Source organism: Echinops telfairi, unplaced genomic scaffold (assembly GCF_000313985.2).
Source record: "Echinops telfairi isolate 266 unplaced genomic scaffold, ASM31398v2 ScPeMD7_7400;HRSCAF=8409, whole genome shotgun sequence".
Classification (NCBI taxonomy): domain Eukaryota; kingdom Metazoa; phylum Chordata; class Mammalia; order Afrosoricida; family Tenrecidae; genus Echinops; species Echinops telfairi.
The window spans coordinates 6,030,140-6,047,942 of NW_022111300.1; the positions used below are offsets into that span (position 1 = coordinate 6,030,140).

General features: G+C 42.1%; 1 protein-coding gene across 1 annotated transcript in view; it reads left to right on the plus strand.

Moving 5' to 3' along the window:
* The first annotated feature begins 9,748 nt into the window (after positions 1–9,748).
* The window catches only part of COLEC12 (collectin subfamily member 12), a 218,097-nt gene continuing 210,042 nt past the window's right edge, over positions 9,749–17,803 (plus strand). Inside the window, exon 1 of the mRNA XM_045296306.1 lies at positions 9,749–9,816. Within this exon, the coding sequence (XP_045152241.1) occupies positions 9,749–9,816 (68 nt within the window). The remainder of the gene's footprint in view (positions 9,817–17,803) is intronic.

A 17,803-nucleotide genomic window follows, 5' to 3' on the forward strand; every position in this document is an offset into this window, starting at 1 on the left:
CCACCCCCCACCCCTACTCCCCTAATCCTCCTGGTATCTCTACTCTCCTTGTTGGCCCTGAGGGTTTTATCTATCCTGGATTCCCTGTGTTGCGGGCTCTTATCTGTAACAGTGTGCATGCTCTGGTCTAATCTGATTTGTAAGGTAGAACTGAGGTCATGAGAGTGGGGGAAAGGAAGCACCAAAGAACTAGAGGAAAGTTGTGTGTTTCATCAGTGCAATACTGTACCCTGACTGGCTCATCTCTTCCCTGTGACCCCTCTGTGAGGGGATGTCCAACTGTCTACAGATGGGCATAGGGTCTCTGCTCCATGCCCCCTCCACCCCCTTCACATTGGGTATGATTTTGTTCTGGGTCTTAGATGCCTGATACCTGATCTCATCGACACCTCATGATCACACAGGCTGATGTGCTGCTTCCATGTGGGCTTTGTTGCTTCTTAGCTAGATGGCCGCTTCAAGCCTTTAAGACCCCAGATACTATATCGTTTAATATACTGGCAAGATACTACATCATTTAATATACTGGCACCATCAGCTTTCTTCCCCACATTTGCTTATGCACCCATTTTGTCTTTAGTGATTGTGTTGGGAAGGTAAGCATCATAGAATGCCGCATTGTTAGAACAAAGTGTTCTTGTGTTAAGGGAGTATTTGAGTGAAGGCCCAATGTCCATCTGAAACTTTAATTCTTAACATATAGATAAGAGTATATAGTTCTATTCCCCTCTCATTTTATATATATATACATATTTATATATGTACATGCCTGTAATTAGGCCTCTACAAATGTCCTTTGCTTCCTGCTTCTTTCCTCTATTTCCTCTTGTCCCACCATCATGTTCGACCTTAATGCAGGTTTAGTAATTTCTTGGTGCTACATTGCCCTTGATTAAGACCCACGAGGCATCCTTCGCCCTTCTCTCCATTAATTTTAGTTCACTTGTTGTTCCCTTGTCCCTGGGTTGGTCCCCCCGCCCCTTCCTTTCTCTACCTCCCCTTTTCCCGTGTTCCCCCTGGAACCATTGGTCCTGTTCTTTTCATCTTCGAATTATTTATCCACCTATCTTATCTAAATAGACATGTAGATACATTAATAAGTGCAAAAACTAGGCAAATCCAAATAAAACAACAAAAGAAGTCAAAAGCAACAAAACAATAACAACAACAGCTAAAAACAAATGCAAGATAACAATAACAAAAAGAAAGCCACTGACAAAAATGGAAAAGCCTATAAGTAGTTCAAGGTCTGTTCGTTGGCCTTTAAGAGTGTTTTCCAGTACAGTCTGATGGGGTGCCACACTCTGTCTCCCAAGTCTATTTTTCGTATTTTCCAGGGGTTTCATCGCTTTGCTCCCCTTGCTGCTCTGTTGCATGCCTTCAGTGTTGCACTCCAGTATGATGGGGTCAGACAGGGCACAGTTCCCGCACTGTCTGCAGTGCTGTCCCCATTAGCACTATGGTTCAGTGAGGGACAGTGTGTCTCCTGGTGGGGCGGCCCTACAGTCCTCTCTGTGCATTGTCTGCTCTGAACAGGAGTATGGTCCTTGGGGCTTGGTGGGCCAGGTTGTGTTCCCCTCCCTCTCCATCCCTCTTTGTTTCTCCTGTGTGCTCTAATCAGACGTGCCCCTCTCCCCAAGCTGTAGCTCCACTGCTGTCCTCTGAAGTGCATTCTTCTGGGGGTGGGGTGCGTTGGTGTCTTGGTGATATTTTCAACAGGGATTTTCAGAATGTCCCAAGCCCACTGCCGTTGAGTTGATTCTGGCTCCTAGAGGCTGTATCTTCAGGACAGCAGACGTCTTATCTTTCTCCTGAGGAGTGACTGCAGGTTTGAGCAGCCGACCTCATGGTTAGCAGTCCAATGTCTAACCCACAGCACCCTCAGTTTCAATCCTCATTGTTGAATAGTGGAAGGAAGGAAGTGTGAAGCCTAAAGGTGCTTGCCGGGCTACAATGTGTCCTGTTCGAGATGGGTTCCTGTTTGTGGACTGACACGTGGCCCAAGAGTGCTCCATCACAGGCTGCAAAAGGAAGGAAGGAAGGAAGGAAGGAAGGACAGGAGGGAGGGAGGAAGGGAAAAACGAAACAAAGAAAAGCTGTTATTTAGAAGTGAGAATTTTGCAGGGAATGTTGCAGCAAGGCACTATTGGTTTTGAATTGTGTCACAAAAGCACCAATGCCCCCACAGGAGATGAGGAGCCATTTTTATTCCTCATGGCTTTCTTTCTTTCAGAGAGCATCATCTTTCTTTTGAATGTCCCTACATTTTAGAGCGCTTGCAATTATTAGTGTCTAAATTATCGTCCACACTTGGCAAAAGGCAAAAGGGCAGCATTCTGCATGTGAACAGAGCACAGATGAAATTATGCCTGGTAGAAATCTATTCCCTCTGCTGAGATTTCTGGCCTCCCAGGAGACTGCCTCTCCTCCCTTTCCCTACTCCTCAGTTCTCCTGGCAAAACTCCCTAGAGCAATGACTACATTGAGACCCCCTGTCCATCTCTGTTTCCAGACAGGCAAGTCTTCCCAAGGCTTTGCAGGAAGCCTCAGCTTCTGCAATAGCACTGCCTGGTTCAGAATGGACACTCAAGGAAAATGTGTCAGTGTACTAAACACATGAGTGCCCCTGACAAAGAAAGACTATTACCCAAGTAAATTTACTCCATTATGAGCTTTTTCTAACCATTGTCTTATCTCTAACTTTATCCAAGACCAATGAATAAAAGGGCACCATTAGAAATGATACTTAGCCATCTAATAACCAAGATTTCATCCTGCTGAACCACAGCCAAATATTTGCTAAACGTCATCACTCATCACCTGTCTCTTTTAGATATCCAGCTAATACTGATGCCTGGAAATTGCTTCAATCAAAAAATATATATGTATCAGCTTTAGTATTTCTAATCTTGCAGTCAGCAATATTTCATACTCTGATTCGTGTTTTTGTTTTGTTTTGTCTCTTTGGTGTATGGTGACTCCAATGATGAAATTGTATATTGCTATGGCTGTCCCACCTAGGGGCATCAGGCAGGGTGTAATGTCAGTACCAGGGTCATGAAGGTGGTGGAGGGATACAATATCAGAGCAAGGGAGTAACTCAGAGTACCAGGGGGGTGACGAAAATGGGTTTGAGTTGCTAACCAGATGAGTGCAGAAGTTAATAGGACAGAGTATCAGAGAGAGGCTAGGGCTTATAAAGCTAGCTCTCAGAGCTGAGAGGAATCACAAAAGCCATCCACAGCACTCCCAGCTAGAAACCAAAGGGTGTCAGGCTGACCCTTTAAAAGGTAGGTGACTGATCAGATATCAAAGCCTTGTTTTTGAAGCAAACTCTTGTTCCCAAAGGGAAGCTTCTTACAGTTGTCACCTTGAATAGAAACTAAATTTAGTCCTTGACCGCTCTGGACCTTCTAGAACCAGACACCTCTCGTGGAATTGAACCATCAACCTTTTGGTTAATGACTGAAAGTATTAATTGTTTGCATCACCCTGGGATTCCTATTAAACAATATTGTTGTTGCAGTATGATGCATTTGATACATTGTTGTTAACTGAAGTTGGTTCTGACTCACAGCCACCTGCCCAGTTTCCCCCCAAATAAGACAGTGTCTTATATTAATTTTTGCTCGCAAAAATGTGCTAGGTCTTATTTTCAGGGGATGTCTTATTTTTCCAAGAAGAATACGGTACACATTTATTGTTTTATTAAAAGAGACCTCGCACTTCCTGTCTGCACCGGCTGCACTGTGGCCAACAGTGAGCTGCGCAGCAGTGCCCACCACTACGGTCAGTTACGGTAGCTTCGGGGGGGCTTATATTCGGGGCGGTCTTATTTTCAGGGGGGATGCCTGATATTTCGGCAAGAGGCAAAACTGTAAGTAGGCCTTATTTTGGGGGGATGTCTTACTTTTGGGGAAACGGTATGTATACACAACAATGAAACACTGCCCGGTCCTCTGCCATCCTCACAATTGCTCTTATGTTTGAGCCCACTGTTGGAGCCACTGTCCATCCATCTTGTCAACCACCTTGCATTGATTGAGACCTCCCTGCTATAGATACGCTTACTGGTGTCATTTCTTTTCTTTTAATTTTATTTTTTAGTGTCTTCTCTTTTAATCCTAACAGTTCAATGTGAGATTCAGAGATCAAATCACATGCCCAGTGGTGTAGCTGGGCTTCACATGCGTATAACGCTGTACTTATGCTCTGAACCCCTGTTCTAGTGACATTCCGCGGCTGTACTAGGGGACACAGTCATGCCAAAAACCCTTTGTAGATGTGCTGCCAACTTTTGCTCCGTGTTGGTAGTAGCGTGTAGTGTAGATGGAAGTCACATGTCCTACAAGTACACTTTGGTGTTGTAAGCAGTATCATAAGAGCAAAACTTTGTTCATATGTAAATAAATTGCTTCCTAGTCATATAGGAAGGCAAGACCAAGTCAATGAATAGTTTTGTGCAAATAACAACCTTCCTGAAAGATATCCAACAAAATATGAAGATACTAGTAGTTGTACTTTAAATAATTTGGGTGTACAACCCCCAAATCTATAAGTATTTAGCAGAATCCATTGCTGGTGAGAATGAAAAATGGACAACTGTTATGGAAAATTGTGATTTTTCCTCAAAGATAAGACTACCATATGAGGTCCTACAGCCAACAGACTTGAAAACAGAGACTTAGACACCTGAACCACCAGTACTCATTTCCCCACTACTTACAATAGCCCAAACCCATCAAAGATGAGTGGATAAACAGAATGTGGGACACATGTGTAATGGAAGGCTACTCAGCCAATGGGAGAAATGAGATCTTGATACATGCTGTACTTTGGATAGAGCTTGAAGACTTTGTTGAGTGAAATCAGTCAATCACAAAAGGATTGACTTACAGTGTATGGCCTCTTTTATATAAAAAGACAAGAACAGGTCCAAAAAAGTAGGAAAGATCAGAAAAAGAGTGAGAACCACTTCGGTGTGCTGTGAAAGTTCAAGGCACTCAAGCGGCTATCTTGGGAGACACAGTAAGGGCATAAACAGTTGTCAACAGGAATTTCCACTACACAAATTCTCCAGTCTTTAACGGAGGTGAGGAAATAAGATTAAGACTATTTATACATTCTTGAGATAGTCCTTAGTTGGTATGCTTTTTTAAGAATCTGTATCAGTTCACTTTATCAGGAAGATTAAAGAATACTGTGGAAAGTGGCTGAAAAAATGTTTCAAATACTTTTAGCAACCATCAACTTTTAAAAAAATATCATTTTATTGGGGGTTCATACAACTCTTATCATAATCCATCCACCATCCATTGTGTCAAGCACATTTGTACGTTTGTTGCCCTAATCATTCTCAAAACATTTGTTTGAGCCCTTGGTATCAGCTCCTCATTTTTTCCCCTCCCTCCCCGGCAGCCATCAATTTTACTAACTTATAAGAAAAGGAAGGAAAAGAAAAGATTGTTTTGTACTAAGAAATATTTAAAATATCTTCAGATTTTAAAAATTTCAATGAAAAAGTCTCTTTTGAATTTTCATTTTTTATAGAGTATGAGTTAAAATGGGGGAAATGCTCATTAGCGAAAATTTCATGACTACTTTTTACCAAGTTTATAATTTTATAGCCAAAATTGAATTCAAGGCTAAAGAAAAATGCAATGGGAGTTTTAATTGTATTGCTAGGGGAAAAAAAACCCAGTCTAAATATGTAGAGATCAATAAAGCACTTCTAACGAGCACCAAGTATCCCTGGTTGTCACAAGGGGTTGAACACTTGGCTGTTTGCTGTGACATCCATCAGCAGTCTACTCCAGAGACACCTCAGAGGAAAGGCCTGGTGATCTACTTCAGGAAAACCAGCCATTGGAAACCCTCCTGAAGACAGCAATACTCAACATAAATGGGGTCAGTGTGGGCTGGGAGAGAGTTGATGTTCACTGATTTGGCCTTTCAGCTTGAAAAGCACTGTAATTTTCAATATCACTCTGTTGACAATCAGCATCCTGACCCTGGGGATCTCAATACCAAAGTACCTGGCTGAGTGCGTTGGCCAGCACAGGGACCGAATGGCAGTTTGCTGAATGAATTCCAGAGCTTGCTGTGTTAACTCAAGGAACAATTTAGGTAGCATCTGCATACGGGAAGGAGATTTGATGACCATCCATTTGTCTTTACTGAACTACATTCATAATGGGTTAAAAAAAAAATCAGAACCAATCCCATTGCTGTGGCATTGATTCCCTATCAGACAGAGTGGAACTGCTCCAAGGAATTTCTAAGGCTGTATTTTTAAAAAAATCATTTTATTGGGGGCTTGTACAGCTCTTATCACAATCCATACATCCATCCCTTGTGGCAAGCCCATTTGTACATATGTTGCTAAGGCTGTAATCTTTATGGAATCACACTGCCACACCTTTCTCTCACTGAAGGGCAAACAAGATCAAGTTGCTAACCTTTCTGATAGCAGCCAAATGCTCAACCGCTACACCCTCAGTGCATCTTACTGATGTGCTGGGGGTTGATTTCTCCTGGGAAGGATGGTACCTCATTCCCTTGCCATGGGCTCAATTTGTAGTGGCTCATCTTCCAATTTGAGTGCCATAGACTCTCCAATCTGTGTTTGTTTTACTCCTCCAGAAACTAATGGCAAACCTTCTTGAAGTCTCTGAGCCTTGGAGTTTAGTGAATAGTGATCCTTATTATAGAAGCTCTGGTGGCATAGTAATTATACATTGGGTTGTGATCCTAATGGTCGGCAGTTCAAAACCATCAGCTGTTCTGTGGGAGGAATATGGGCCTTTCTACTCCCGTAAGCAGGTACAGTCTTGGAAACTCACAAGGGGATCTCTGCTCTGTCCTACAGGGTCATTATGAACCGGCATTGACTCGATGGCAGTGTCTGGTATCCACTCAATGGTAGTGAGTTTGGCCGTTGATCTGGCCACACACCTTGCTCAATTGGCAACATGAGGGTGTTGTTCCAGTTGCACATCTGGGAGAGTTGGCAGAGGGAAGGCATGATGATGTCACCCTACAACAGACAAGCACCAGGTACAGGCTGGGCTCTTTCTGTATGCTATCGTTTGAGAAAACAGTTGTCTGCAAAAATCCAACACTGCTGGGTGGGAGTAGGGGTGGGCATAGCCCTCCATTTCTTGGTTTTGGGCTTTGACATTAGCTATGATGTCTTTGCACTTGACCTTGAGGGTGATGGCCTTTCCTCTCAGGGTCTTCACAAAGATCTGCATCAGCTGCAGGTCTGCTTCACTGAAGACAAAGAGGGGAGCCTTATATGTTGATTTTTTACCAGCTCCAATGGCCTGTGAAGAAGGTCCTGTGAACCTTTTCTCCCCTTACCTTCTCTTGTTAAAAATCTACCAAATAGAATTGGATGAATCCTTTCAATACCAAAGAATTTTTTTCATATATGTATATATATATTTTTTAAAAAACAGGATTTCAAATAATTTGTACCAACAAATTTTTATTTCCAAATCATCATTTAGTTCTCAAAAGCTAGTCTTCTCTGGTCAAAATTATAGAAATTGTGTGTCTGATGAAATCATTAATACTTTTCCTTAGACAGTGAGACAATTGGAATACAGTGAACCCTCGCCACTTCGCGCTTCGACTTCCGCGGCTTCACTCTATCGCTGTTTTTGCGTAACAGCGCATGCTCTATCATTACTGCCACTGATTGGCTCATACTGTACACGCTTCTGTCTGCATCGCTACATATCGGAGCTACGTATCAGATGCATTTTTGCTTGTGTACAGTGTACTGTAATTGTTTGCGATTTTAAAGAAATTTTATCTAAGCCCTATGATGGCTCCTAAACGAGCTGCTTCTTCTAAGCCTTCTGACAATAAAAATAAGCGCCAGAGGAAGATGCTCACCATCCAGGAAAAGGTAAAACTTTTGGATATGATCAAAGATGGCAAGAAAATCGTGGAGGTTGCACGCCATTTCGACTTGAATAAGGAATCCTACTTCGCGGAATTTAATTTATCACGGTAGGGTCTAGAACCGATTAACCGCGATAAACGAGGGTTCACTGTACTTCTTTCTGAGATAGTACCAGTTCCATTTAGGGCCCCAGACAGGTCCAGTCTCGCCTGAAATCCACCCTCCTCTTTCCTGAGGTGACTTCCTCCTCCTCTAGGCTCAGAGTCGGTACCACTTCCTCCTAGAAGTCTCCTCCAAACTGGCTTACATACACATCTAAACAACAACTAAACAACTATCAAAACAGTAACTGCTAAGAAAGCCAGGCCCTGTTTTGGGTCCTTTGCATGTATTATCCTATTGAATTCTTAAATTAACTATATTTTAGTAGTTGAGAGCTGGTGTTCAAATACAGGCGATGCGACTTCACAGCCCTTGCTCTTAATGGTTGTACCATCCTGCCTCTAAAAGTGTCCCCAAGGCAAATGCTCACACAGCACTTTATATTTGCCCTATCACAGCATTTGCAGTACAGATTAATGGGTTACTATGGCATAGTGGATTACTGAGCTGCTAACTTCAAGGTCAACAGTTCAAAACCACCCAGTGGTCCAAGGGAGAAAGTTGAGGCATTCTGTTTCCATAAAGATTTATACCCACAAAACCCACAGGGACAGTTCTACTCCATCCTCAAGGGTCACTATGAGTTAGAATAGACTTGGTGAGAGCGAGTTTGGAGTTTGGCTTTATAACAACTCTTCCCTGCCTATGTCAATCGTGTAGCATGCAGCTTCCGGAGTTGCTTTGAGTTGTTTGGGATTCTAGGGGCTCTCACGAAAGAGGCGACTCCATGGAATAATCTCACAGAGCTGAGGAATTAAGAGAAATAAGGTCTGGCTTCTGGTCACATACTTTATCTTGTTCCAGGAAGTCCTATCTCTGCACTTCACAGGCATGTGTAAATCAGTAAATTTCCTGGGTTAAGACATTGGGTATTGTGTTACTTGCACTCTAATGCTTCTTAACTAATTATCACTTATACTTGGCATTTTCTTATTTATTTGCTTTTTCCTCCTGAAACTGTAATATCCTTGAAGGCAGGAAGCATGGCTATCTCCTCTCTATTGTGTTCCCAGGGTTCCCACTTTCAGGTTCTGCAGGAATGTGCCCTGAAGGAGTAGAGAAATGGATGGCAATTTTAAGTGGGTCATGAGGGACCTGGACCAAACTTTCAGTTTTCTTAGAGGTCATGCCATTCACAGGTGCTGAACCTCTCCAATTTGACCTGAAAAGTTTTGGGCAGCCAGGTCAAGGCCAGAGATGGAAATGAAACTTCTGATTTCCAAAATATTTCAATCGTACTACATGAGCTAAGATCTCCAGTGAATGAAGTATGTAAATCTTGACAACAACAACAATAACATGAAATTCAAATAGCTATAAAGAAAGCATTCCTGTCACAATAACTATAATCAAGCTATTTTAACAAAAATATAAATACGCTAAAATAACAAAGTAATTATATGCAATATGAACTTGTAATAAGGTACTTTGTACCTGATAGGCTTCTCTCATGTTTTATCTTTAGTCTGAAAATTAAAAAAATATATAGAAAGAAAAATAAAACAACAACAAACCAGGATAAAGTAGAAACATTTATTAAAACAACCATCAATTTTACTGCCATCGTATTTGGAGGCCTGAAACATCAAAGATTTTCTGATGCTATCCATAAATAGTAATTTACATGGCTGCATGACTTGTAGTTAAAATATACATTCAGAGCCTAACCTAAAAATGCCGAAAGATACTATGAACCTGAAGGAACTCCCCAAGGCCATCCAGTATAACCCTCGCACTCACAGGTGAGGAAAGAGGAAGCCCAAGAGGCGAGGAAGCTCACTTAACTTTAATTCAATGGAGTAATCCAACAAGCATCTATTGGGTCCCTGCTATAGGTCAGATGATCCTCAGGAAAACCCGCTGCCGTTTGAGTCAGTTCTGACTGTCTTTGGCTTAGAAAAGTGTGGAAACCCTGGACTACTGTTTCATTAATGAACCACCACATCATTGACTTGCAGGTGATGTACTTTCGGGCAACATGAGAATTCGCTGTAGCATAGAGCAATGAACACCTTTCAAATTCAGCAAGAAGTTGTTAGGAATAAAAAATCTTGTTTAATAGGTTATTTGCATTTCTAGCCCTCTTACTTTTTTAGCACACCTTATAGAATATTTATGTATATGATTATTATGTGCTAAGAAAGCACAGTCAAGGTAAAAATAAAAATTAAACTCACCATATAATGCATCCTCTCATTGAAGAGAGATAAATGACTAAAGTAGAAAGAATTAATGGATCTTAACCTTGAATTTTAAAAATGTAGTGTAAGTTATCTACAAGAGTTTAAAAACTCCAGGGAAAATGGTTAACTATTTACACAAAGTAAGGAGTAAAACAAAATTCTGCCAATCTTCAAAGACCGTAATATCAACACATAATGCTACATAGGAAAAGAGCCATACTGTGAAACCTCCCCCATTTTGATATAGGTATGTGAAATTTATAACCATTTTGACAAAAGCTTTGCAAACATTTACCTTTTCACCATTATCAATCAAATGATAGTATAAACAATATTTATAACATTAATGTTTAAAATACTTTAGAGAACAAATTATGTTCAAATATCTTGAGCACACCATACTTAGCAACAATTTACATGTGAATTATAAATAGTTTCATCTATATCTTAGAATAGTTCTTTTTAGTATCTCTCTTTTCATACTTGTTTGCTCTTAAAAACGTAACTATTTCTTTAAAGATATTCCATCATTCAGATTTTAAATTCATTTTACTAAGTAAGCACTTTCCTACCCAGCTAAATTATTATTTTATATAAAATAATTAAAAACCACTATTGTACTTTTTTTTCAATTCGGTCTTCTGCTTATACCTTAAAAAGTAAAAATTTAAGCTAAATTGTAATAAAAGTAGCCACAATGTATTGCGCCTCTATTAAGTTGCGAGGCATTTAAAATTTACTGTTAACCTCTCTCCAAGTATAGCAAGATAGCATTGTTATCCCTGTTTCTCAGGTAATGAAATTGCTACTCAAATGAGTAATTTCCTAACCTCACTGCCATCTAGCTGATTTCAACACATTGTAACCCTATATAAGATTCCTGAGCTGTAAATCTTACAGGAGTAGACGGACTCATCTTTGTCCCAAAGGAACGTCTGGGGGTTTGAACTGCTAGCCTAACGCTTACCCAACTGCACCAAAAGGGCTTCTGTAATTTCCCCAAAGTCTCAAGTATTTTCTGAATCTGATAAATAAGATCGTGTGTCCCAAGAGCGAAGCCTGGGATCTGAAAGAGAAGGCATGGGATCAGCTATGGTTACTGTTATCACTATAAAGCAGCAGTTCATTGTAAAAAGAGGGGAGAATTGATAGATCAAATAGCTCCTCCCTCTTTTGGAACCATTTCAGTTGCATTTGAATGGTCATACACCCACCCACCAAACATTTACTGAATGCTCCTATCCACTGGGGGTAGCAGTATGGTTATTTAATATATGTACCCCAGACCTAGGCCAGTATTTTAAAAAGTGGTCCACTACAAATATATATAGTTCCAAATATGGCTGATGTTCCAACTCCCACATCTTCATGTTTATTCTGCATTTCATGTCAAGAGTTAGTGTTTGCATACATTTCATGTCAAGAGTTTTTGATCCAATAAAAGACCTTGGAAATTATCTAGTCTAAACTTTTCATTTTACAGATCAGCATTCTTAGGCCTAGAAAAGTCAGAGGATGATTACAGTCCATTAAAAAAAATCATTTTATTGGGGGCTCATACAACTCTTACCACAATCCATACATCCATCCATTGTGTCAAGCACATTTGTTGCCATCATCATTTTCAAAACATTTTCTTTCTACTTGAGCCCTTGGTATCAGGTCCTCATTTTTTACCCTCCCTCTCCTCCCCTTCCTCCAAAACCCTGATCATTTATAAATTATTATTTTTTCATCTTACACTGACCAATGTCTCTCTTCACCCACTTTTCTGTTATCCACCCCCCTGGGAGGGGGTTATATGTGGATCATTGTGATCGGTTCCCTCTTTCTCCCCCATCTTCCTGGTATTGCTACTCTCATTATTGGTCTTGAGGGGTTTATCTGTCTTGGATTCCCTGTGTTTCCTTCTCTTATCTGTACTGTGTACATGCTCTGGTCTAGCCGGATTTGTAAGGTAGAAGTGGGGTCATGAAGCATTAAAGAACTAGAGGAAAGTTGTATGTTTCATTGGTGCTATACTGCACCCTGACTAGCTCATCTCCTCCCTGAGACCCTTCTGTAAGGAGGTGTCCAGTTGCCTTCAGATGGGCTTTGGGTCTCCACTCTGCACCCCCACTCATTCACAATGATATGATTTTTTTGTTCTTTGATGCCTGATACCTGATCCCTTAGGCACCTTGTGATCACGCAGGCTGGTGTGCTTCTTCCATGTGGGCTTTGTTGCTTCTGAGCCAGATGGCCGCTTGTTTACCTGCAAGTCTTTATAACCCCAGACGCTATATCTTTTGATAGCTGGGCACCATCAGCTTTCTTCACCACATTTGCTTATGCATTCGCTTTATCTTCAGCGATCAACATTCCAATTCTACAGACAAAACCACAGCCTTCTTCATGTGGGCTCAATCAATAACAAAGCCAAATGAAACCAAATCAAACCCCTTCTCAGCTGTGTCACTCCAAAAACACACATTAAAGGCAAAATAAACCCTAGAAACCTTTGTGAACTATTTTTTTAGTAGTCTAAAGTGCAGCCACCAAACAAAACCAAAAAACCAACAAATTCCCTGTCCTCCAGTTGATTGTGACTCATCGGGACCCTGTCTTGGTCTAATAAGTCTGAAGTGCAACAGTAAGACAACCCAAATTTGAGGTTGGAACAGACCATGAATAAGGGAATTGTGGCAAGAAGTGTTAAGAGACTTGCCAGGTCCCTGTTGTCAAGGTCCTTTCTACTGAATTACTAAAGTGGCCCCAGTACTGAAAATTGTTGGTGGGTGGCCTTATAGTGGGCTAGCGGAAAGCTACACTGTGAACATCCAATGGAATAAAATATTGGCTTTTGGGTAAATAAGGAGAGCTGCTCTTCACTAGTGCTGTCTTTCAAAAATCTTCAAGCCGTTCAAAACTACATAGAAATAGAAATGAACAAAAACCATAAGCCTCAAGACCCCAAAGCAACCAGTTTATCTGAAAAACGTTTTCCACACAGAGCTTACAAGTAATCACGTGCTTAGAGGAGGATGCCACAAACCTGGTCGCCGTGGCAGCATCATTGCTCACTTTCTGGATAACACAGCAGTCTCGTGGGCTTGCTTACCCCACAGGGCTGGCCTCACCATGGAACACAGCGTTCCTCATTGACCCATAGCACCACTGGGGACAACACTAGAGACACACGGTGGGAATTGTGTCTGCCCTGAGCTTACTAGGCTGCAGCCAGCCTCTAGGGGTCATGCAGCAGAGCAGTGGGGGGAGCAGAGCAATGAAGTCCCCAGGGACAGATATGGGGCCAGAGCATGGCATCCCATCAGACTCAACTGGAAAGCACACATGAAGGACAACAAATAGACCCTGAACTATTTATAGGGTTTTGTTGTTGTTGTAGCTATTGCTTTACTTTCTATTGTTGCGTCATTGTACTCAGTCTTGTGATGGTATAAAGAATGTCTACCTGGAAGGGATAGGTGGGATAAAAAGCCAGAAGAGAGAACAACGGGATGACAGTACTGGGGGACATGGGACAAGGTGAGGTGGGGAAAGGAAGTGGGTGCTAACAAACCCAGGGACAAGGGATCAACAAGTGATCCGACATCAGTGGCAAGGAGGGTGTACTTTATTTTTATTGTTAGCTTTTGGGGATTGTTTTACTGTATGTCAAATCCAGGATAGATAAATCTATAGAGATAGTAACTGGGTTTTGGGAGGTAATGGGGAGCTAATGACAATGATTACAAGAAAGGCGAAAATGTTCTAAAATGGATTGTGGTGATGATTGTACAACTCTTCTTGATATGATTGAGCATTGAATTGTATGATTTATGAATTATATGCCTTAAAACTGTTTAAAAACCATGTGGGGAATGAAACAAAAGAGAGGAATACTAATCCTTTCCCTGAAAGTTTTGGATTCAGAAGTCTGAGAGGAGCCCACGAATGTGTACTTTTATTCTTAATGGGAACTCTAGAGACGTGTACTAGTTGGGTCCTCCTCCCGCCTCCACATAAGCTCTGTTGACTCCATTCTCTTAGGCTGGCTAGCCTCGTTAAGTCATCTCCACGGCAGATAGCATCACCAGGCTTCTTTATTTAGACTCTTAACCAGATAAGAGAACTCATGCCCACCTGAAGAGGTCATTCTCTCTTGTAGGGGGGGGGCTGTTGAACGTCATAGAACTGTGATTTTAAGATGTAGTCTAGTTATCTCATGAACACACTAGTACACTCATATCCAACCCTGTTGTATGATATATGACATATATACACAGATAAAGATCGAATAACAGAATTTATAAGGCGGCAAGAGGAGAGACTTGAGTCTTTTCTGCTGCCATTAAGAACTGGGAAGAATTTTAGTGGAGAGACAAAAAAAAAATCTTTCTCTTAAATTCCCCAGTGGTAAGTAACTCCAGAAGCATACTGAAGTAGATATGATTATTTATATGTGTATATTAAAATGTAACCACATTAGAAACAATTCTGTAGCGCAAGACCAATAATTCCTAACTAATTCTGATGCTGAATATATATTGACATAAATACGAGGATTCATACTGTACACAGTGAGTGCAGCTAATATGTAAATTTCTGTGCCAATAGAGTACCAGATGCATGACCCCAGGAGATACACAGCATGGCAGTAGTGTTTGGGGAATGGTCACACATTAATAACAATTTTAAAAGCACAAAATAGTAATCCCCAAGAAAATAGTTCATGTGTGTGCTTTATCACATCACGATCATAGCTTCTCTCTCGCTCTCTCAGGCTAAACTTATGAGCTAAAAAACCAAACTCAGTTCCATAGAGTGAATTCTGACTCATAATGACCTCATAGGACAGGGTAGAATTGCCCCTGTGGGATTCCAAACCTGTAACTCCTTATGGGAGTAGAAAGCCCTGCTTTGCACACATGGAACGCCTGGTGGTTCCAAACTGCTGACATTTCAGATCTCAGCCCAACAAGCAACCACTAGGCCACCAAGGCTTCTGATGAGTTAGGACTTTACAAAATGACTATCCACACAGCCCACTTCTCTTCACCAGCCACCCAAGGTAGGGGGGTGGGGGTGTCTTCCCAAATTAGGACTCTGTCCAATCAGTTACCAAATAACTAGATAGCACAGAACTCATGGAAAGGGGTAGACTCACGATACACTTTTTACTCTAACGACAAAAGGACATACCAAGAGTTGCCCAGGTGAGACTTGGGAGAAGTTTTCCTCCCAGAGCTTCGTATCTACGTCTTGCCAGTCCGCATGCATCATCAGTCTGGAAGCTCCTTTATAAATACTCACTGGGCCTTAGTAGTGAAGTGATTACATGTTGGGCTGTGATCCGCAAGGTCAGAAATTCTAAACCACCAGCTGCTTCTCAGGGATACCACTTAGCTTTCTACTCCCATAAAGAGTTAGCGTTGGAAACTCCCAGGGGCAGTTATTCCCTGTCCTACAGGGTTGCTATAAGATGGGACTTAAAAATGTGCATGGAAAATTGGAATCAAAAGAAAAAATTCAACGAACTTCCTGAAGCCCCTGCCTGTAGATGACTGGGATCATAATGAAGCCGGATGAGTTACTGAAAACGCATGACCGATCCCATCCTGACCACCATCCCTTTACCTGAGGTTGTTGCCAAATGTGGTCTTTTGGGCTCCCATACCCTTTGCACATATTTAAACGGGATCACTGTAGAAAAGCAGACATCTTGGATTTCTTAGGCGTTCTCAGGATTATTTTTAGAAACCTGACACAAAAGGTCAGATACCGTTTTTTTTAGTCCCATACACAGACAAGAATGTTGATCCTTAAACCCCAAACCCATGGCCCTGTGGGGTAAGGGGTTACCTTGATGTTCTGCTAAGCACAGTTTAAACTTAGCAGCCACTTGGAGGGAGAAAGATAAGGCTTTCTATTCCTAATAAGCCTTTACAGCTGCGGAAACCTAACAGGGCATTTCGATTCCGTCCTTCAGAGTCACCAGGAGTCACAATCGATTCCGTGGCCGTGAGTTTTTAGTTGACGGCTTCGATTTTGTTTCCGTTTATCGTGATGTTGCTTATTGCTCTCATTGTGAGGAGTTCAATTTCCTTTCTGTTGAGGTGTAATCCATACCAAAGGCTTTGGTCTTCATCAGCAAGTGCTCCAAGTCCTTTTTTGCTTTCAGCAAAGTTGTGTCATGTGCATATTGAAGGTTGTTAATAAGCCTTCCGCCAACCCTGATGCCAGTCTTCTTCATATAGTGCAGCTACTAAAATTACTTGCTCAGCACACAGACTGAATATGGATGGCGAAAGGATACAACTCAGATGACACCTTTCCTGATTTTAAGCGACTCAGTATCCCCTGTTCTGTTCCAACAACAGCCCACTGGTCTATATACAGCTCCCGCATGAGCACAATTGAGGTTCAGGTACACACACACACACACATATACACACATGTATATACACATATATAGATTTTTTTCTGATTCAAATGTTGAAATTTGAGTTGGAGCCCAAACTCTCCATTTTGCAGCTGAAGAAATTGTTGCAGAAAGAAACTGATGAACTCTCATCACATTATTAGTTAGCAAGCTCTGGGCAAGATGCATTACCCTGCCCCTCCTTGAGCAATGCTCACTTGCCCTGCAAGAGGCATCCAGAGTTACCCTACTACAATACTCCATAATTTCACCAATCTCTAATGTGTGTGTATGTGTGTGTATGGGGGGGTGTCAGTTTCACCTTCCCCCCCACCCCCAGGCATGTCCAAGGGTTCCCCTACTGTTAAAAAAGAAAGCTTCTGGACTGGAGGTTCTGTGAAATACTTTCGAGTATATTCACTTCTGGGCACTGTCCTTTACTAGAGCAGAGTTCCCAGCTTAGTCTGAATCCAGGGGTTGATTACACCGCATCACCAAGGGAGGGCCAACTGAAGCGAAGCGCAGATCGAGACCAGAGTCTCGCCGTTGCGCCCTTGCATTTCATCCATCTTATGGAACAGCACGTCTCTGCATCACCCTACACGGCCCCACTGGCCACGCGGCCACTACTTCAAAGGAGTAACGTAATGGGTCTGCTCAGGGTCTTGCTGAAAGGAAAGACAAACACGAGCTTTCTTAAATAGTGACAATATTGAGGACGACAGAGAAACGGACAGCCTGGTGGGTCTTCCTGATGAAACAGGACTCAATGCCGGAAGGGAGCGAGAAGTGCGCAAACCTGATCATTTCAGAGAAGGTGGGTGGCAGGGGATTTTTGGTTTTTAAGTCCCCCCACCCCTAACTCTGAAAGGTTGAGGAGTTGTGATCCTGCTGGAATTCTGCAGGCTGAGAGTCTCAAAGGGACTGGAGTCGGGGTGACGGCGCGCTCCCTGGCTGCCCACTGTCCTTTGAGCGTCCACGCTCACACTTGGAAATGGGACATTCAACTTTCGGGGCATTCTTGCCCCCGTGGCCTCTGTGGTTCCACTCTCGGGGTCCACACACCGCCCAGCCCGCCCCTGCCGCGCACCCCGAGGGCGAAAACTTGGCGACGGGGTAGACCTCCTGGCTCTCCAAGAAAAC